The sequence below is a fragment of the Antedon bifida genome, chromosome 8 (assembly GCF_963402885.1).
Source record: "Antedon bifida chromosome 8, ecAntBifi1.1, whole genome shotgun sequence".
Lineage (NCBI taxonomy): Eukaryota > Metazoa > Echinodermata > Crinoidea > Comatulida > Antedonidae > Antedon > Antedon bifida.
In genome coordinates, this window is record NC_136233.1 from 9,088,639 (window position 1) to 9,109,754 (window position 21,116).

Consider the following 21,116-nt stretch of genomic DNA (forward strand, 5'->3'; position numbering starts at 1 on the left):
GGAAGAATTTTTAGGTGGTCACAAGGGCGGCAGTCTTTATAGTTTCAGTCTTGGACAGAGAAGAGTGAAATGATGATTCAGAACCTTACTACCGGGCGCCATCCGACACATTAACTATCCTGTTCTAATATCATGGTTTGTAAAATACTCAAACCATAGTTTTTCCTTCGATAAACGAATTAAACCATGAGTAAGTACTTGTGTAGGACGGTACCCTAGTCTTTTAGAAAGATAATCATAAAGTAATGTTGATAAATAACGACATTTTAAAATCAAACATGCATATTTATCCTAAGAACACAAATACACTTGTTCATAAATTGTTCATCTATTTTTGTTAATGCTGCATACATAGCCTATGGGTTGTTTGTTTTGTTTCATAACATTAGTTAGTTAGTTAGTTAGTTAGACAATAATAATACAGTGATAAAATAGAAATTATCTAAAACGTTATCAAATCAGAGCATGAAGCTGAACGACAAGCTTTTGACGTTGTGATAATTCGACGTAGGCCTAGTTTCCACCACGAAAGCTAGATTTACTGGATTGCATCATTATATCCTGGAATAATGTCTGTGGTGTAATTTTGCCATAAGCTCCATCTTGTCATGACAGTCCGAGCGGAGGTAACCTATATTTCCAATGACGTGATCAAAGCAATGAAGCATTGTTTAATAGCAAGAAGTACTAAAAAAAATGTGTATGTTACGGCTTATTGAAAATAGTAACCCAAGATGAGTTACAACAATGATACTAATTTTGTATACAGTAAGTAAATTATAAATATAATAATATAGATATACTTATTGTGTAGGCCTACGCATGTGTTATTTTAGTTAATTACTTTAGGTCTACATAATATCATCCTCTTCAGTTGGAGCGGTACTCTGGTACAGTTGGCCTAATGAAGTATTGTATCATCCTAACACAGAAATATTTCGAAACCTTAGGATTGCAGGAAATAAAGCCTTATCTACCATCTTACAGAGGTTTCAGAGAGGAGTTAGTGTCTCTTGACGTCACTCCGCTATTATGCTCCGCTATAAATAGTGAAAATAATTACCGGTATGGCTTGGGAAATAATATTACAGCTTACACAGACATTGAACAGAGTTTCATAACTTTTTGATACAGTGCATTGCATTTGTAATACTCCTGTCATTTGATTGGACGATTGTGGGTGGGTCACAATACAAATAGAGTGCCGCTAGCGGAGATGCGGCGCACTCGAGGGTATTTACAATGGTGCGACATGCATGACATTGTGAATACCCGAGATTGCGCCGCATCTCCACTAACGTACGAATTTAGACTTGTGCATTATTTGTTTTATAACATGGGTCTATGAACTATTTTCACTTATTTTTTGGGTGAATTCACCTTGACCTAACCTAGAAAGAAGGTAGGCCTACCACGGCAAGCACCGCTGCTCGGCGACCAAATCACCGCATAGCTTATTTCATAAATCGAATAGTACCGCATTTGTATTTCCGCCGCGATAATTCCTGATAAGGCGAGTGTATCTTACATACATTTTGTGTAGAGAAATATATCATAGAGATATTATAATAATATCTCTATTGATATATGTACTAATTTAGACCACAGAAAAAAATATTTAAATTAGCTTTAGATCGTTTTTATGATTTTTGATTAATTAATGGCAACATCTTACAAGACGTGGAATCGTTGGGAAAACACAATTAGCCTAGATCAGTTCCAGTTGCCTGTCGAATTTCGTAATGGAATCTCTGCCTTTCTAGCTTAGGAAGGGTATGATTGTTTGGTCGTTTGTTGACATATTAACACTACAGTAGGTGTGTTTATAAAATCCAAATAACAAATAATTATAAAAATATATATTTACAAAAAAACAAAAAAAAACAAATAAATAAATGTTACTGTTTTAATGTGAATCAAATGTAGACCTGGTTAGGCCTACCTTTTATTCAATCTGATTTAAATGACAGACGTTATAATATAAAACAAATAATGAATGTTTTATATCTGTGTAATGTTACAAATAATAGCATTCGGTGAATGGTGAAAGTTTATATTTCACCTCATGCCATTATTTGTACAATTACACTCATAAACATTTATTATTCGCATAATATTGTACATCAGACATCATGACGCTATTAATTATCTTATCAATCTGTTTGCTGGTCCATGATTAAATAAACGGAAAATGATTCCAAAATCTATAACGTCAGTTAAGCTATACAGCACCTTTATAACACACCTGAGTAGATTACTGTAATTTGATTGGAGGATTGTAGGTCACATGATATTCAATAACTATTCCATTGAACTCATATGTCATCGGGAGTTCATTTTGTATCAGTTTATTTATTATTAATATTATTATGCCATCCTAACTGATAACATAAAAAAAAATGTACACTTAACCACCCTTCAATTCATTTCGCAATAAGTGGTTGTTTACGAGATTATTGTAAGATATGAGCATAGATCATTGTGTGATTGTAAAATGATATACATATGAATGGCCCCAGCATAGTACCGAAAATAGGGGTTCCAACTTGGAAATATGAAATATTCAGAGATGAATAACCAAACAAGAGAGGGCCCTATCAAATTAATTGCAAATAGATCTTTGAAAAAAATACATCGATATTTATAGAGGGCGTTAATAATTGTTTGTATTAAATACAGTTGAATCTCTCGTAAGCGGGCACCGTCGGGACCGAGAAAAGTAGCCGCTGACGGGAGGTGACCGCTTACGGGAGGTTCTGTCGATAGAGGGCCAAAATCATGTATTATGGCTATGCACGATATTTGTCCAGCGTCCTTAACGCAACAGGCCTCTAAATTATCTAGCTAATTGTATTTTATTACTTATGATCAGGTGGTTTAGTATTATTTATGATTTTCAGACAAATTTTAAAAGCTTTTATGCATGAAAATGGTCGGTCAAAATCTGTGTAGTTTTCTCATTTCATTTATTTAAAAAACACAGGAATGTTCTTCACAAAAATGTTTTTAAAACCGCGGCCTATCAATACAAATGACAAAATCATTACAAAAAGCACAACAATTTTTTAGTTTAATAGTATTTCATTGTGTTACATTATGTTATATTGTGGAAATAAATTAAAATTGAATTGAAAGTGCGGCCGTTAAGGGAGGTGGCCGCTTACGGGAGGTTCAACTGTATATGGATAAACCTTTTACATGTTCACAGCATCGCATTGCACTACACTAAATAACATGAAGGTGACCAAAGGATGTCAAATGTTCCCTTTTTAGCTCCGAGTTCCTACATGCTATATTCAGTGATCGGGATTACTGTTAAACAAACACAATTTCAAATGACGTGCCGGTAATACCCATAATCCTGCGTGATCTTGTTTATATTATCGTGGTAATTTGACTACAGACACGCCTTACGGAGCAAATAGTAATTAATATTATTGTTGAATAATGTTATATAATTCAAAATTAACTCAAACTGAAAAACGTTGAGTTGAGCGTGTAACATTATTGTTCATTACATTTACTGTTACTATACTGTATATTTGTATTTTCTAAGGCACTCCATGAATACATTATTGATAACGTAATTTCAAATATGGAGGATGAAAGATAAGTCAATGGTTCTTGGTCTGCCGAGATAAATAGAAAGATGGCGACATTCATAATAATAGGAAGTTGATACTTTTTTCTGCACCTTATTTACTTGAAATGCACAATTTTCAAATAAATTTCACATTTTCATCAACATCCGAAACCCATGTAGCTTTATTACATTGTTCATACTTTCGGTTTTCGCACATGCCTATTATTTTACATTGTAAGAGGGACAATAACAATGATAGTTAGGCATAATATAGGCCTATAACAATAAAACAATTTAAACTACAATCATAAGGCGTAACTTTATGGAGAAATTGGTGTATTTATCCGTGTTTATTGAAATATATTTGCCTCTGAAACTTGTATTTTTTGAAACTATTATTATTAACAAGTTTATGATAATAATATAATAAATAATTTAACACCGGTAAACAAAAACCACTGGAATAATTACCGCATTTTGATGTGCTATGTATACTGTGTGTTATAATTCAAGAATATAATATTTTGCGTAAACAAAATTAGTCGCATAAGTACCGTGTTAGTTATTATGAAAGCTATTTCTTTTCGATTCCCGTTTCTCTCTTTCACCTGCATATTATGCAAATCATCTTCGCACCGGCCAGCGCTTTGATTCTTCTGAATACATACCGTAGTTCAGTCGTTGTTCATTTAAGACATTGCAATGTTTACTGTTACGAATACTGTTTTGTTATCAAAAGATAACATTAAAAAGTCAAATAAGTATGTGCAGAAAGTTCTGAGGCGAAGGAGACGCTACATTAGAGCCTGGTGCAAATCGTGTACATGGACAAAACGGTTTTTGCGTGAAAGTTGTACCGTTGATTTTCCTATTATAATCCCCGATAAAGCGTTCGTGTATATGTGTAAGTATGAATTCCTAAGCCTAGACTTTTTATGACTAGTACTGTAGTAGACAACGAACACAGTTACGATGGCCGCCTCAACGTATTCAGGCAACCTTGTTTGGCTTATTTTGCGTGGGAAGCGTGTAGGATAAATTAAGTAATACCATAGTATAGTATTTGGATATAGTTATGTTAGTTTTAGGCCTTCGTAGCATCTGTAAACGTAGTATAGATCTCGGTATCTTTATTTCAATTGATTATAAAACATCAAAACAATGATCTGTAGCAACCAAAAAAAAAGCTGAATTGGGGATTTTTTTACAAAAGGCCAAAAGGGAAATTTCACATTACACAATATTAACTTTAAAAAAAAGTCTTGTGGCTCTAAAATTTGATGAAGACGAGTACTTGAAATATAATTTTTCGTTATTGTGCCTGAATAATAATTATACAAAGAGGCCACGGTAGAGTGTAGCTCCGGGTTTACAATTTTATATTGTTTTGGGGGTTGTTCGATGTATAAAATATAAACCCTTACAACCTTTTCAACAGCATTGAAGCACGAGTGTCGTAACCTATAGCTTTTTTTATTTAAAATTGGTGCTCTAGGACTTTCTCGTAATGTTACTTATATGTTTTAAATATTAACCGGTTAAATTTTGTTTAACACTAGGAAAAAGTCATGTAGCATCACTTGAAAGGGAGACTTTTCAGGATGTTCATTCTGCTTCATCACTTTCGGTAAAATAAGTGTGTTATATGGTTGCAACGGTTTATTTTTTATAACAAACAACATATTCTTTTCGACCCGGAGTTATCCTTTAACTTTTTAAACCGAACTCATAATTTGTAGAGTAGTAGTTTTTTTCTAATTAGTCTTTAATTAGAGGATGCAATCAATGTACGTTCCTAATGTACATGCGCAGATAAGTCATTGACAGTTGGCCACTGAGCCGTATCTTTTGTAGTTCATCTCCGATATTAAATCCTTTTGTTAAAAAGACAAAACCTTTTAGTTGCTTTCAATCAGATAAAGACATTTTAATTACATCTGCCTATTGTTACTAACATTACAAATTGACATGATAACCTAAAGGCAATTCATTATAGCCTCATAATGTGTTCACTGATTTTATAGACAACATTACAAATAGCCGTACTATTAGAGAACAGCGATTTATTAATATCTTACTTGTATCCACGGAGCATTTGTTATTGCTGTAATACTATAGCCTATACGAACTGTCGCTGCCTTATTATTTATATAACCGGCGGCGGTGCATAGCTAATTGTACGAAGCCCATCTCGAACGTAAATTGTGTTTATTCTAAATATGGCGACAGAACTGAGTGAAGAGACAGAACTCGAATGGTTTTATCATAATGACGGTATGTATATGTGTTTATAATTTAGCTTTAGAAAGCCTACGTCTGCCTAGTTCAAAAGTGATTTTTCTCTGCGATACGTGTGACACGAACCGGCTGTTCAATATCGCATTATAGCCTAACGCTGATAAGAATGATTTCACTTAATGTTGTTGAGTTAAGTCTGCAATATGGGATTTAGCCAATATATTTAATTAATATGGGGGTTTATTCCATATGGAGGTTTATTACATATGGAGGTTCCATCCATATTATTCCAGGCCTAGCTAAATCTAAATGTATTTATTTTATTTATACTCGTAATGCCATGGTTTCTCTTCGTTTGTATTTTGTCATCCCGTTCAGTTTTTAATTGCTTAACTATATTATTTTGTATTTTTTTCGTTTGTCTGGCAATCTAGAGGTGGGAGATGGGACAGTTATTATTATAATTAATTATAGCGTAAACCAGTCACCCATCATTAAAATTCACCACCCATCCACCTTCATCTACAGCCACCAAACTTCACTAAAAACACATGACCCCATGCCGTAGTATAGTTATACTATCGTATACATTGTCTTCATTAACTAAATACCATGAATTTCTATGAGATTAGGCAATGCTTAATAATATATATCTTTAAACAATATCCTTTATTTTCCCTCCTTAAAATAACAATAATTATTTCATAAAGATAACGAATGAAAAAACAATGAGGCAGTATTCCTTAATTACAACTCGTTGTTTATGTCTGCTTCGTTGAATTTTACGGTGTACTTGAATTTATAATGAATTTATAATGAAGCGTTGCTATGACAACCGTGGTGTTTTACACACCGTAATTAGTTATTCGTCAAACGCGCTTGGCGGGTATATTAATAACCAAACTAATCTATTCCAGTCTATATCTTCAAAAATATCTAAATGTCGCCATCGTTATTATCACCACAATTCTGGTCAAGATGTATATAAACGGATTAGTAATATGGAATATTTTATTGTGTAATTAGAAAATTTACGATGCATTGTAAGATTAGTACAATCATAAATTGTGAACCGAACCAATTGAGATTTTTTTTTCACCATCACCACCGGCATCACCCGAATTACCATCACCATTACTATTACTTCCATTAACACATCATATTTATCATTACTATCATCACGATCACACTATTCGATTACTCCTATCATCACTGTGCGCCTATCAACACCCTAGCCATACTTTCCATCACAACCTCTTCTTTCACTATTAGTATTACCTATTACTATATCCCACCTAGCATTATAAACTTCATCCCATCACCAATCCTTCTAACGTAAAACAATCCATCATTTGTTATGTTTTCTGCAAGTCAATTATTTGGCTGAATGGTATAGAATTAAACTTGTACAACTATTGAGTATTTTTTAGAGAGATTGTTTAAAGTAGGTTTAGATTCAGTTTTTAGGAAAAATCAGCTATCTTTAAATGTCTCGATCTTTAGAAGTAGTAGGATTACGTTGCCGCTGTAGTCTTGGTCTAAGACAGCAATTCGTCATCGTATTTGTTAAAAATAACATTTTTGCACATATGGCTTGTTACACCAACTCCCGTTGGTGGCGCTGGTAAAGGAATACTAACAACGTGAAATAAACAATCAATAACTAGACAAACATATTCCTGCTACTGCTTTAATAAACTCCGAAGTATTTTTAAAGTAGAATCAATCGCTATAATTAATCTATTATTACACTTATTAATCTTAGGTACATCAGAATGGGGTTTACATTTCCCAGAAGCAAATGGAGACTGCCAATCGCCGATCAACATCAACTCACGTGACACTCCCTACTATGAATCTTTAAATCACAATCAATTAAATGCAAATTATATGCTATGCAGAGAGTGTGACATAACAAACACAGGCCATACAGTGCAAATTTCACTAAGATACAAATTAGGTAAGTAAAACCAACGATAAATAAACTGACTATTATAAACAAAATAATGTAACCCTATACTGTACATAGAAAATAGAATGTCACTCTCCTATGATAGAGGGCGCTCTGGGAAAGAGAGACCACGTGGGTTAGTTAAGAAAGACTTGCTGTTGAGGAGGAGACAAGTTGTTGGTCCAATAAACTTGTATTTTAATAACAGTCATCCACTATACGTTATATAGTTACAAAAAAATGTACTTTAGTATGCCTACCACATTTACTGATAAATGTAAAGACCCAAAACAATTATACATAGTAGGCCCCTACATTTGTCAAAGACGTTACCCAACGTAACTAATACTAATTATAATTAAGTATGCTGGGTGTGTTTTCTCACAATACTTTGTTTCTGGCCGACTTTATAATAGGCAAGATGCATTCTCTCAAACTCTCTGGGACTGAAATTCTATTTCGATCTCATCAATAAACTTAACAAATTATTTCAAATCCTCCTACGCCAAACATATATGAGCGGTAGGGCCTGTTAAGAGGGCTTATTTATTACCTTTATCATTTTACTGGTATCAATGTGCTTTTACTTTGTTTTAAAGATCCAACAATATCAACATCACGTGATGGCAAAGAAGAAACATTTCCCCGCTCAGGTATGATTCGAAGAAATAAAATCACAACTTCAATTTTATGTCAACAATGAAAACATTAGAAGCCCGATTAAGTGCTGATAATAATGGTACAGCATTTGTACGCGCGCATTCAAATCCTGATAGTGGTACAGCGTTTGTGCAAACAAGCACATTCAATAATTGCTGATAATGATATTGTATATGGCTACGCGCCTCAAATTTGACATTTCATTGAATACTTTAGGGAATCTTGTTTTTTATCTAAAAACATTTTGTTTTTATTTTATTAGTCATGACTGGTGGTCCTTTGCCAGAAGGGTATGATTTTGAGCTGACTGAATTTTGTTTTCACTGGGGAAAAGATGACGAAAGAGGCTCGGAGCATACAGTAAACTATAAGGCTTATCCAATGGAGGTAAGAAAAAAAGGTTGAGCGTGGTGTCTGATGAATTAAAATAAGACAATAGCGCCATCTATAGTGTAATATGTACCACATTAAAAAAAAAAAAATTTCCGTGTAATATATTTGTAACAAACTGACATTGGTGTAAGAATGCTGTTATATCGCCCTCTGTGTAAATGCATTATCAACATTATCGCGGAAAGGTTATTTGAGACAATGGTATAGATAATTATCACGCAGCACACGTGATGCGTATTCCTACAATATTATTCGTGTAGAAAAATGTTTTTTTATTAAGAAGAAAAATAATAACATTATTAAATATATTTTTTGTACTTAAGAATCACCATTCGATCCATTTAAACCACCATTCATTTTCTTTTTCTAATTTTGTTGAAAACAGTTACGTTCATCTGTAATATGAAACATTGAAGTTTTTTGAAAATCGGAATGTTTTATCGGTAATGAATATATTAAAATAACGTAAATCGTTTGTTCAACACCATTGACGATTGGTGAAGGCCTAATCCAATGATTTTTAATTAAACGTGTTCGTTTTGTGTTTTCTCAGAGTAAACGATGATGAACGGTGTGACAATTGTTTCACTAAATATATTTAAACACTTGTCAAGAATATTGACAGTCGTTTTGTGAAAATCCTCATAAATTGACATCTGGATCCTACTTGCTTAATAACGTATTATGATTTGATAAACAATTAAACACATGATTGATAATCATTTGTCCGTCCAAAATCGATACCGAATTATCACAACGGTCTTTATTCATACTGACAACGCTAAGTTTGGTTAAATTTAATATATTTCATTAACAATACCTATCTAAATAATCGAATGAGAAAAAATATTTGATTAGGCCGTATACTAGTAGGACCTAACCGTTGTCAATGTTGACGATGTATTATTTTAGATTTTCATATCACAAAAATTAATTACAATTGATTGATCATTCATTTGTGTTGCGATGTTCCAAAGTATGCACAGATGCGAAGAAGACAATAACTACTGTTTAAATTGTTAACACCTGTAAAACGAGTTTTCTCAAACAATAGCGTAACCAAGACAAAATATAAAACGTGCTGACATTCACAAGAGTACTACTACAGACTATTAATACAATGTTGGCAGTGATAAGTTTGTGTAGGGACATTCGATGATTTCAATAATAAAAACAAACCGTGTTGTAGTGGTTACAATGCGTATTGTACTCGTTACGGTTCTCACAATCAATAGACCGAATACTTGTTATTAAGTAGTGCGGCAACAATACATCTTCTCCGGGTTGCAGTAATCGGACGGAGAGGAATTCGTAGTTTCGTGAAGAAAAACATGAGAACTGCTCCATTAATTAGTTTACAAGTAATATCCATTGAATAAAAGACAACCAATTTTTCTACAAGTACAATATTGTTCCGAACACTGCATTTTGTTCTAATTATGTATCTTATATCTATTCAACTCTTTGACAAATACTGTATGTGATGATGTAATTATACACTTAAAATGGAGAAAAATGTTAGATAGACTATCTAACAGATAAGTTTTGCTCATGCATACTATAGGCTTAGCTATAAGACTATTCAACAATTACCACGGAAGGTTAATCCATGCAATTTTTCGAATAAATTATCTTTTCATTTGTGATAAATGGTATTTTTTTTTTAACAGACAAAACTAGAATTTTACTAACATTGTAAAATATTCTGATTTCATCCAAAAGCAATAAGTAACTTACTAATGTGTATAGTCATTTATAAATGATTCTATTCATTTCTACAGCTTCATCTGGTGCATTGGAATAGTACTTTGTACACGAGTCTAGAAGAAGCAATGGGCAAGCCGGATGGGATTTGCATAGTTGCTCTTTTTATTCAGGCAAGTAATTGATTATGCATTTCAACCGGTAATCTATAGCCTATACGACTGATAAAAGAAATATAATCAAGTTTTTAAGGTGGAGCACACGTTATTTTTGAGTCGCTTTGCAGTGGTAGACTAGTGGAAACTTTACTTACCACCGACTTGCAAAATTTGATTTACTGTATAATATAGTAAAATGCGTCAAAATACAGAATAACCTGATCGTGCGAACCACGTTTGAAATTCTTCTTTATTTCAGGAGCCATTATAATATAATACAATCTGAACATTATACTAATAAAGAAAACACTTTTATCTATGTGACTCGCGTCCAAAGTACTGTATTTCACGAGCGCCTCACCTAACACCCATAATATCACATCTATCATATTCATTTCGAAGGTGTAGGCTAATAGGCCTACATGGGCGATATACATACATGCCTCCATGATGTACTCTACTGAGTGTTAGAATTGTCTGAAATTGCTAGCTACCATAATGGTTGCGTAGATAGGAAGGGATAAGGTTCACACATTTCACGAACCAGCTATAACAGCATATTTATGTCAAAACATTTTTAAATTCAATCTTAAATTGTCCAGATAGTTGTCCTTTATCATGGTGACTTATTGGCCTACAGAACATAAAACAGATATAATTATATAAGAAATTGTATAGTAGGCCTATATGTTGAAATTGAATTATGTACGCACTGTCTGTGTAGGAAATGTTTCCAGTAGGTTATATAAGTTCTATTAACCGATATCAAATTAGACTAAAAACCGCTGGCGAACTTTGTTTGCTAATTTTCTTTAATTGTACAAAATAAAGTGGGGCCAGAAGATTTGGAATATTTTAAAAACAAAATTAGAAGTAGGCCTACTTGAATGTATGTATATTTTTTTAGATTTTTATCGGTAAATATTTATTTTTCATCTTTCAAAACTAAACACAGTGAAGAAAAACAAATGTTTAGCCTCAAACTAAAGCCCTTAATAACATTACTTTTGTGTATTTTGTGCGGCTCATCCCACTTTTATTCGAATACTCCATTCTATCATGTACATTGATACATTATCCTTTCCTTCCCACTTTTCAAATTAAAATATTGATTGAATAAATCGTGTTAGGACCAGGGCTCTAAGTGTTTTACAACACTGAGTAAAGGCACATTTATAGCTACTGGAATGATAACGTTTATAATCATTAGAGTATAATTGTATTTCCATCAAAGGCAACATAAATTTTTTCTATTTCTTTTGTTTTATGTAGAAAGGATGCATATTTATCTAGTTCTCGCCGATCTTTATCGCCTTAGTATAAATTAACAATGTGATTCCTTTCGATTAGAACCATGCCGTCAAGATTAATAGATCAAACAAAATATATGAAGACATTTATTTTCAAAAACACTGTTACGCTTACTAATACTTCAGCCCTATCTCTGTCATTTCAAATTTAATAAGCAAAACAATAGTAAGTATTTACAATGCCATAGCGATGCCTAGGCCTAAATTCCAACCAGTATGATTACTGTCAAAGGGTAAAAGTTGCGAATGTTTCACGTCAAATTGTAGGCCGTCTGAAAAATAGACAGCGGTTACAGGATTTCAGCGTAACTGAACACGATCGCCAGCCTCTGCGAGTTGCATTTAATTAAGCTCGCCTAGGCTACCTTGGATATGATGTCTTAGGCTAACCTTGTAAAATTATATGGAATGCATATTTTTGTGCCAAATCGAGTCATTGACCATTCGGTCATTAAACCTATATACTATTTGATATAGAATGTTATACAGCATTTAACAATAAAGTAATTTTATTATCTAAAAATTATCTAAAATACAAATGTAACAATATTATTATTTATTTACAAGGTATTAGTAATAATAATATATTACCTAACAAGTCAATAAAACAAGTTAATATTAAATCATTTATTGTATAAAACCTTATATAAAAATACTAAAGTAAACTCATTTATATCATGGAGGAAATATACTGTATATTTCCTCCATGTTTTTATACAGTATTAGTAACATACTACCATGTAAATATGTTAAATAAGTCAATTCAGTCAATTGTCGTTTTGTTTTTTTGTTTTTAATATACTGTTCATACTTCACTTCTCTATCGAATACAATAAGAGTAACATTTTACCAACGTTTACTAATTTTAGATTGGTCGAGAAAACGCTGGACTCCGAATGTTAACAGATAATTTAGAGGCTGTGCAATATAAAGTAAGTACAATGGATTAAAGCAAATAAAAATCAGTTATATGCATTTCTATCAACAGGAAGATTACTTTCCATTAAGACAGCTAAGTAACCGACTGTTAATAGGCCTATTTCTGTTCCATTGATGCTACTACTACTACTACTACTACTACTACTACTACTACTACTACTACTACTACTACTACTACTACTACTACTACTATTACTACACTACTACTACTATTACTACTACTACACTACTACTACTATTACTACTACTACTACTACTACTACTACTATTACTACTACTACTACTATTACTATTACTACTACTACTACTACTACTACTACTACATAAATACAAACCTGTTTTTATTTCTTATATTTGATCAGTTCACACTACAAATGATCTTATTGTTGTTGATGTTTTTTCGTCTGCCCAAGAAAACATCTTTAAATTTTATTCGTATCACTGTTGTTATCACTAAGTGAATTTTCATGTATAAAATCAATCTAAATTGCAGAAAAAAATAAAAATTCCGAAATACAAGAATTTTTTCTACATTACTATACACAATATACGGAGGCCATTTATAATAAAATATATTATTATTATCATATAAATAAATTATTTAAACATCATCATAATGTAGTTTTGTACAGTCTTTTAAATCTTTAATTTTACATAAATGTTTCCAAATTGGTAGAGATATTACGTGGAACTGAAACAGCAATACTATGACTTGAAAAAAGTATACGAAAAGTTACTATTGCTCTGTGCTCCGTACAAATCGGTCATTCAAAATGACTAAAACTCTCTTTCATTCGATATTGATTCTCAAAATTTACCTGTCCAATGTTTGTTCGAAACAACCATAATGAAAATAAGCAGCCGTACACCTTAGATTTTATGTTTAAAAACTCATTTATTAAATTTCATCATCTTACATTCTCATTGTATTATGTTGTCTATTAGGCAATTATTGTATCAGAAACTGAGATGGATGTATGAGTGTTTAAGTACTTTCGGTACAAATAGGAAATTATAACTGCGAGCACTTTTTAATGAGCACGTCTATAACATTGTATTGAATGTTTTAGGGCAGTATTCTACTTAGATGAGACGTCGTTCATTGAATAAAACTTTCATGTGGTAAAATTTATCACAAGCTCTTTTGAACTTGTTTAAGTTCTTGCATTTTGTATAGATTATTAATTTGTATCCGTTGTTCCAACTAGCGGGTTGGAATACATGGTAGATGTTCAACGCGTTTTAAGATGAGACGTTAAGCCGTTGGTTCCGTATACAATAATAGATAATGTGCATTAAATAACGCAGTACATTCTTTGAAAACAATAACAATGAATAAACTTTATAATGAATTTGAAATGGGGAATAAATTGATACTTTATAAACTAAAAGAACAATAGATAGATATGTATAGATAAAACATTTATTACCAATTTTAATTTGGTTTAAGAAAATGCATTTTGCTCCTAATTCTTTTAGAAAAACAGTTTTTTGACAAACTAGAATATTGATATCAAGTACAATCTTAAATTGTTAGTGTATTAGTCTGTGAACTCACCCCCACCTCCTCCTCAACGGCGTTCTATTGTTCAAAAAATGTTAAAACAGTCCTCATTAACCTTGGTAACATTTTATTATTACATTACTCTCCTGCTTTTTGCATAGGTATTGAAAGTCTCAATGACTAATATGAAGTATTGAGAATAAACAGTAATTAGAGTCGTTAAAAAGTAATCTATGTGTTTTTAAAGAACAAGAAAAACAAAATTAGACGAGATAAAACATTGCGATCTAGGCTTATGTCAAAGTTTTATCAAACTATATGTTAACCCTTATTCAAAGCTTAGGAAATGTCAAGTCTTTAAATATCAATCCATCTTCATTAAGTTTTAGCGATTCGTGTATTTACTATAGATTCGTAGTCTATTCTTTGGTAGACATCTGACAATAACTCTCTCGTCGTGTGTTTATACTTTTACTCTAGGGAAATGAATTTTACTTGTCTTGAACAAAGCATAGAATTCATGTGTCTTCGGTTTTAATACATCGTCACTGTAAATGTTCGATTATTGTTGTATTGTTCTGTGATGAGATCGAGTCAAGACGCATATTTTTATAATATTTGTCATTTCCTTATTGTCGATAACGTTGAATAATTTTCTCGACACTCTTTATCGTTGGCTACATTAAGTAAATACACTAACACAAGTACGATTTTGTGTCGCCAATTTACACTTTTGTCAATAAGGACCGCGGAATCGAATTTCATGAGAAACGAAAACAAGATAATATTTTCATTAACTACGTTTTATATTAGATTAGTTCTGTTAAACTCTTAGCTATTGTGTTTGACAGAACCACGAACGAAGCCTAATGTGTTTTCAACATAATGTCTGTTGCGTTTCAATGAACGCAAACTGTTCGGTTTAAACAACAATCTAAATCAATCCTTGTTAAACAATGTCACTAAGTTGATTTCCATTAAATTAAAACATGGTATACAGAAGCTGTGACATCAGTACGAGACATGGTAGGATCGTCAATATTTCTTTATTAAATTTTACCGTCTGTACTCATCGTAGCCGCAATTTAGTGTGATAAATAGCTTTTGAATATTGCGATAATTTCATTATCATACTAAGATCTATTTGAATTCGCATTGAACGTTGTTGTATGAATTAATATTATAAGTGGACCCGAGCGTTACTCAATAGTGTTACGGTCGTTTGTAAGTGTTTTTGTCAACATATGCATCTTATATTCAAGTTAATTGTTCTGCACAGCGATATCAATTGATTCGTCAATACGATGATGGAAATTCCACTTCACTGCATTAACAATACTTGAAGAAAATGTTGCGGGAAGTTTAGATGTGGCATGATAGTGTAGTACACTTGTCTACCGTATGAAGGATGTTTATATTAAATTAGCTCAGATTCTTCGGAAAAATTATACATTTAAAATTGTTTTCTATGAATAAACTCATTTCCATTATGTGTTATGTATTTAATATCAAACTATTTGGTAATAAATTCCAATCTAAATTATAATTTCAATTAATTTATAGAAAAATAATAATTAATGAGTAAATGTCAATACAGAATTAATGATTTACAACTGCGGCGCCTTAAGTAAAAAGATACATAAGTATTGTTAAGTATTTTAGTAACACTTCGCTTTGAATTGTCAACAAATATTTTGAAAACAATAGAAGGTAGAAACATTAAGGGAGTTGTAAATATTTATGATGTTATTAATTTTGACAAACTAAACTAAAAAATCATTCCTCAAAAAATCAAAATATTGACCTAGAAAACTAGTTTATAATAATAATGTTATTTTAGTACCGTAATCTTTACATTAATTAATATATACATGATTATTAAACAGAAACCTTTCTAAAATGTATATTGTTGCATTACGTAATGTTTTATGCTGTTTTTTCTTATGATTGCATATAGTTCGTGTTGTTTTATGGTGGTCAAGTCCTATAGCTCATTATTACTTGACCTTATTCCACACTTTCTTTCTTCATTACATCTATATATATTATATCTATTGTTTTTGTAATAAAATTAGTAAGATTGTATAACTTTGTATTGTATAGGTCTTAATATTTATATATATATATTTTATTCCATTCTGTAAGGGGCGGGTTTCCCGCTGTTGAATGAGATTGTAAATAAATAAATAAAAATAAACTACGTTGCATTGTTGAAGTGTGGAGAAACAAATAAAGAAAATACAAACAAATAATCGCGGAATGAAACTTGCATTTAATCATAACCTAATCGTTGTTGGTTTTTTTTCAGAAGTCTTGTTTTATACCACTAATGCCTATATTTAGGCATAATCAATAGAAAGTTGTTTTGTTAATTATAATTTAGTATATTATTATATCAGAATTTATGCTACGAACGATAACGAATGACACTAAATAGATAGACCTATTTTCTTACATAAACCAAAAGAAATTAGAAAAATGCTGTCTTGTATAATTTTTTTTAAATCAAATCAACCAAAGGAAAATAAATGATTATCCTGTTCTACGGTAACGATTTTATTTATAAAAAATGCATATTTTTCTAGTTATCGTCAATCGTTATCGTGTTTTTTTTAATTTGACGAAAACATGATGCAATTGTACATTGTCCGATCTATCTTTCACTAATACAGTATGTCTTGATCTTTTTTACAGGGAAAAAGTTACTCGCTACAAATTCCCTTTAATCCTAATTGTCTACTACCAGGTAAGGAGTATTGGAGTTATTTGTTTGCTACATTTTTAGCTTAAATTATAAAACAATGTTGCAACTTTTCATTATAATTTAAATAATTAGTGATATAGTATAGCCAATTCTCGGTCATGATATACAGTATCTAATAGTCTCCAGTTTAATAGAAGCATTCTATTATAGGCCTACAGTATATCATGTCATGTGAAAAACATTTATACCCTCACATGCGACACACTTAGGCCTACACTCACACCTTCCATGATACAGGGCATCAAATATGCATACATGCCTAACAGTATGATACTGTGGAGATATCGCACGAGTATTTTCTACTAAAATATACTGCAATATAATTTATTTACGTCTATTCAGGTATAAAACTTACAACAAGTAGCCTTTTACTTACATAACTATACAAGGGATGTAATCAAAACGAATTAAAAGGACAGCAATGTCGCTCTGTCGCTTTGTTATATATTAATTATTGTAGGGATGGGTGAATTTTTTAATTGTTGATATTTGACCATTGCTTCAGAGCACACGAGGAATACTACGAATCGGGGTGGGGGGAGGGGAGCAGATAACTGTGACTTGTCCGAGTTCGACAGCTTCTTGCCAAATGTCAGTACAAGATTATAACGCCTGACTTTTAGCGAAGGTAAATTTTAAACTGCTAAAGCTAATTTATATGAATTGTACTTAAGGCCAAAAATAATTGTTAGGACCCCTTTTTAACCCTTTCAATAAGTTGGGTATGAAGTTGAGTAATGGCACCATGCCATTATCTCGTCATAGTTTATCGAAAAGGGGAGTTTACGAGATTAAAAACCTTATAAAAGGTTATGTCCGATATAACTGAAATATATACACTTAAGTAAATTGCAACTTGTTTAGATAAAGCTTGTGAAAAAAATGAAAAAGTGTTGATGCTAATAGTATCCAAATATTAAATCACACCATATCAATCATAAATGGTAATATTGTTTGGCGGAGTTTGTTTACAAAGTTGATGATAATGATGACGTATCTATCATTCAAGTTAAGTATTGTGGGAAGACACCCACCTGAATTCGTGTCATCATGCAGATGGCATGTGATGGATTCGAATATGTTTCAATGGGTTTGTGTAAAATGATGGATAATATCTAATCTTTCTTTGAACTAAATAACACTTATCTATTAAGTTAACAGCGAGTTTGCCACTTGTTTAACATAGCAATGTGAATACTACTAAGACCTTAGATAAGGAAACGTGCGCTTTGATTTATAAGAGCTTATGCCTGTTGTTACAATTTTATGTTGATGCTATGGTGTGAAAAATTCTGTTAACGTTTTTCGATTATTTAACAAAACGGTCCCGTGTTCCATTCGGAAGCGGAACACGTGTAAATGACCATTTATCAATATAAATCCACCACTAAGTGCCACCAACGGTTTGATTTCCTTTAATCCAATTTTATAATATTTTGTTTGTTGCTCTTTTCAATGCATAAAGGTACATTGACACAAGACGGCGCCGTTTTGAAAATCATAACGAATTTAACGAAGCCGTCTGGTGTGAATGCAGTTTTATTTTGTATGTTGTTGTGTTGTGAAGACTTCTTCCTAATAAAATTGAGAGACAGTTAAGGATCATTTTTGTGAATTTTCTGATTCATATTCTGATGTGAATGCAGTTTTTATTTTGTATGTTGTTGTGTTGTAAAGACTTCTTCCTAATAAAACTGAGACAGTTAAAGATCCTTTTTTTTATTTTTTTTTACTGTTCTTTTCTGTTTTATGTTTTAAGAAAACTGCGTTTGAGAATTAATAACTTACATTAACTTTGAAATAATTGTTTTTATTAAGATCCCGCACTCCGTGATTTCTGGACTTATGAGGGATCGCTGACAACACCGCCTTGTTTTGAGAACGTAAAGTGGATTCTGTTTCGGTATCCACTAACGGTGTCTCATGCTCAGGTAAGCTTTAACATGGAATATTGATTCATTAGTTTTAACAGAATACCTTCGTGCTTAGTACGGTACGCTTCTCTAAAAACTACCTGGTCAAATAAGACCAGAAAAAAACAGATCGCAATTTTCCTAATCCCGGGATCCCACAAGATTTAGATTGAAATGATATTTGAATTTGATTATTTATTTGTTGCCGCGACAACCTGGACTTGTGAGGACATATTAACACCGGTTGACCAGAAACTTTTTGGCCCAATCAATATATCTAATAGTTTATGACATCATATAAAATTCCACTAGATCCTAGTTAAAAATATTCCACAAGGAAATCTGATAATATTTTTGACCAGGTAGTGTGGTTACGGCTGATTATGCGACGCATTTAAATCTCAAATAAATGGTTTCAGCGGAGTTGCGCTTTTTTAAAACATACTGATTCAGACGTCATCTACTAAAATCTACTACTTATCTCTTTGTTTTAAGTTCGCTCGCCAGATCTTTCATATCATGACTTAAAGAAAGAATTTGATTAAGTCTACTGCAATTTGTTTTAGTATCAATTAAGATAGCGGCCCTAATGCAGCAAAAGGCGTTTCACTGTTACTAAGCTCCTATACCAACTGCTTTAGTATTTTATAATTTAAAATCATTTTAATTAAAATATATTATATGATTGGTTTTCTACTATTTCAACTTTTTTATATTCTCAGTTGTACCATGTTATCAGTTATATTTAAATAAGACCTTCTTTGGAACATTGTAATTCTGGAAAATATATTTCCATTATTTGGCTTCTTGTCTTGTCCTATACTTCATGATTAAACATCATGTCAGATATCTTTAAAATTTTTGATAATACAGTATAATATAATAATAAAATTATAATAATAGAATATCTAAACTTTTCAGTTGGAGAACTTTCGACGAATGCGGACTCATTTGAAGGGTGACGTGCCGTCTTCTGAAGATGATGGCTACCTCGTGGATAACTACAGACCCACACAGTCACTAAACGGACGAGTTGTCAAGGCATCGTTCCAGTGAAAAGGAGATATGGAACTCTACACACTCAAGTGTCGTTTCAGTAAAAAGAACAATTTAAGTGGTAATGTGCTAATATAGCTGTGCAATTAGTTTTTCAAAATACTTAACATTTTATACAACATAAACGGATAAAAACAAGATAAAATTCCAACTTAGGCTTACAAAAGCGTATCTTTTCTAACAGAACAAACATATAATTTTAGGAGAATTAACCAAAGGCCGGATTTTTCGGAGATTAAACTTTGTATCGCAATCACGGAAGCCAATTTGAATTTTAAAATTTAAAATATTTTGTAAAAACATTTTAACTAAGCATTTGTTGAACAAATTGTTAATTATTGTCGAATTTACAGATTAGCGTTGTAGCCTAAAGGTTTCGAAATTGAAAATTTGATTTATTAAAAAATATATAAAATTTATATTTACTTTTTATAAACCTTATTAATTTCAAACTTTCGAATTATTTATTATAATTAGATGTATGTACACAAATAACATGTCATGTGATTTTATGATCAACACAAAGTTTTTAAAATGTACTTTTAAAACAAATATATAATTTTATAATGGTCTCAAATATATGTATTATTTTATCAAATTTTCTGTATGTATTTAATTATATGTGTTTTGCTATAGTAAAATGTCTTAAATGTAATATAAAAATCGTTGTTTTTTGTATGTTTATTTTTTATGCGAACAAAGTTTACTATTGACGTCTACAGGGATTTTACACCATGTTACATTTATACCACAATATAATAATTTTCTTCATCTTCTTCATTAGTCTAAAGTTATCGCATAGTTAATCATAATTTAATGAGAAGTTCGGATTATTTTGATTGATTGTGAAGAGATCTGAGTTGGAAAAAATCTTGAATATGGCATTTTAATGTCGTATATTAGTTATTCACTTTGACCAAAAATTGGTTAAAAAAAATGATTT

At 31.6% G+C, this 21,116-nt stretch overlaps 1 protein-coding gene across 2 annotated transcripts; it reads left to right on the forward strand.

Annotated features, from left to right (window-relative positions):
- The first annotated feature begins 4,244 nt into the window (after positions 1 to 4,244).
- Positions 4,245 to 20,830, forward strand: LOC144849828 (carbonic anhydrase-related protein-like). Of its 2 annotated transcripts, none has more exons than XM_078706905.1 (9): positions 4,245 to 4,487; positions 7,587 to 7,781; positions 8,372 to 8,425; positions 8,695 to 8,819; positions 10,607 to 10,702; positions 12,867 to 12,929; positions 17,135 to 17,186; positions 19,023 to 19,135; positions 20,039 to 20,830. In XM_078706905.1, exons 1-9 carry the CDS (start codon positions 4,286 to 4,288, stop codon positions 20,171 to 20,173), a joined length of 1,035 nt encoding a protein of 344 aa, XP_078563031.1. In that variant the 5' UTR covers positions 4,245 to 4,285; the 3' UTR covers positions 20,174 to 20,830. The 2 variants fall into 2 exon arrangements, with proteins under 2 accessions (XP_078563031.1, XP_078563032.1); XM_078706906.1 differs by lacking the exon at positions 4,245 to 4,487 and adding an exon at positions 5,665 to 5,857.
- Positions 20,831 to 21,116: the final 286 nt, after the last annotated feature.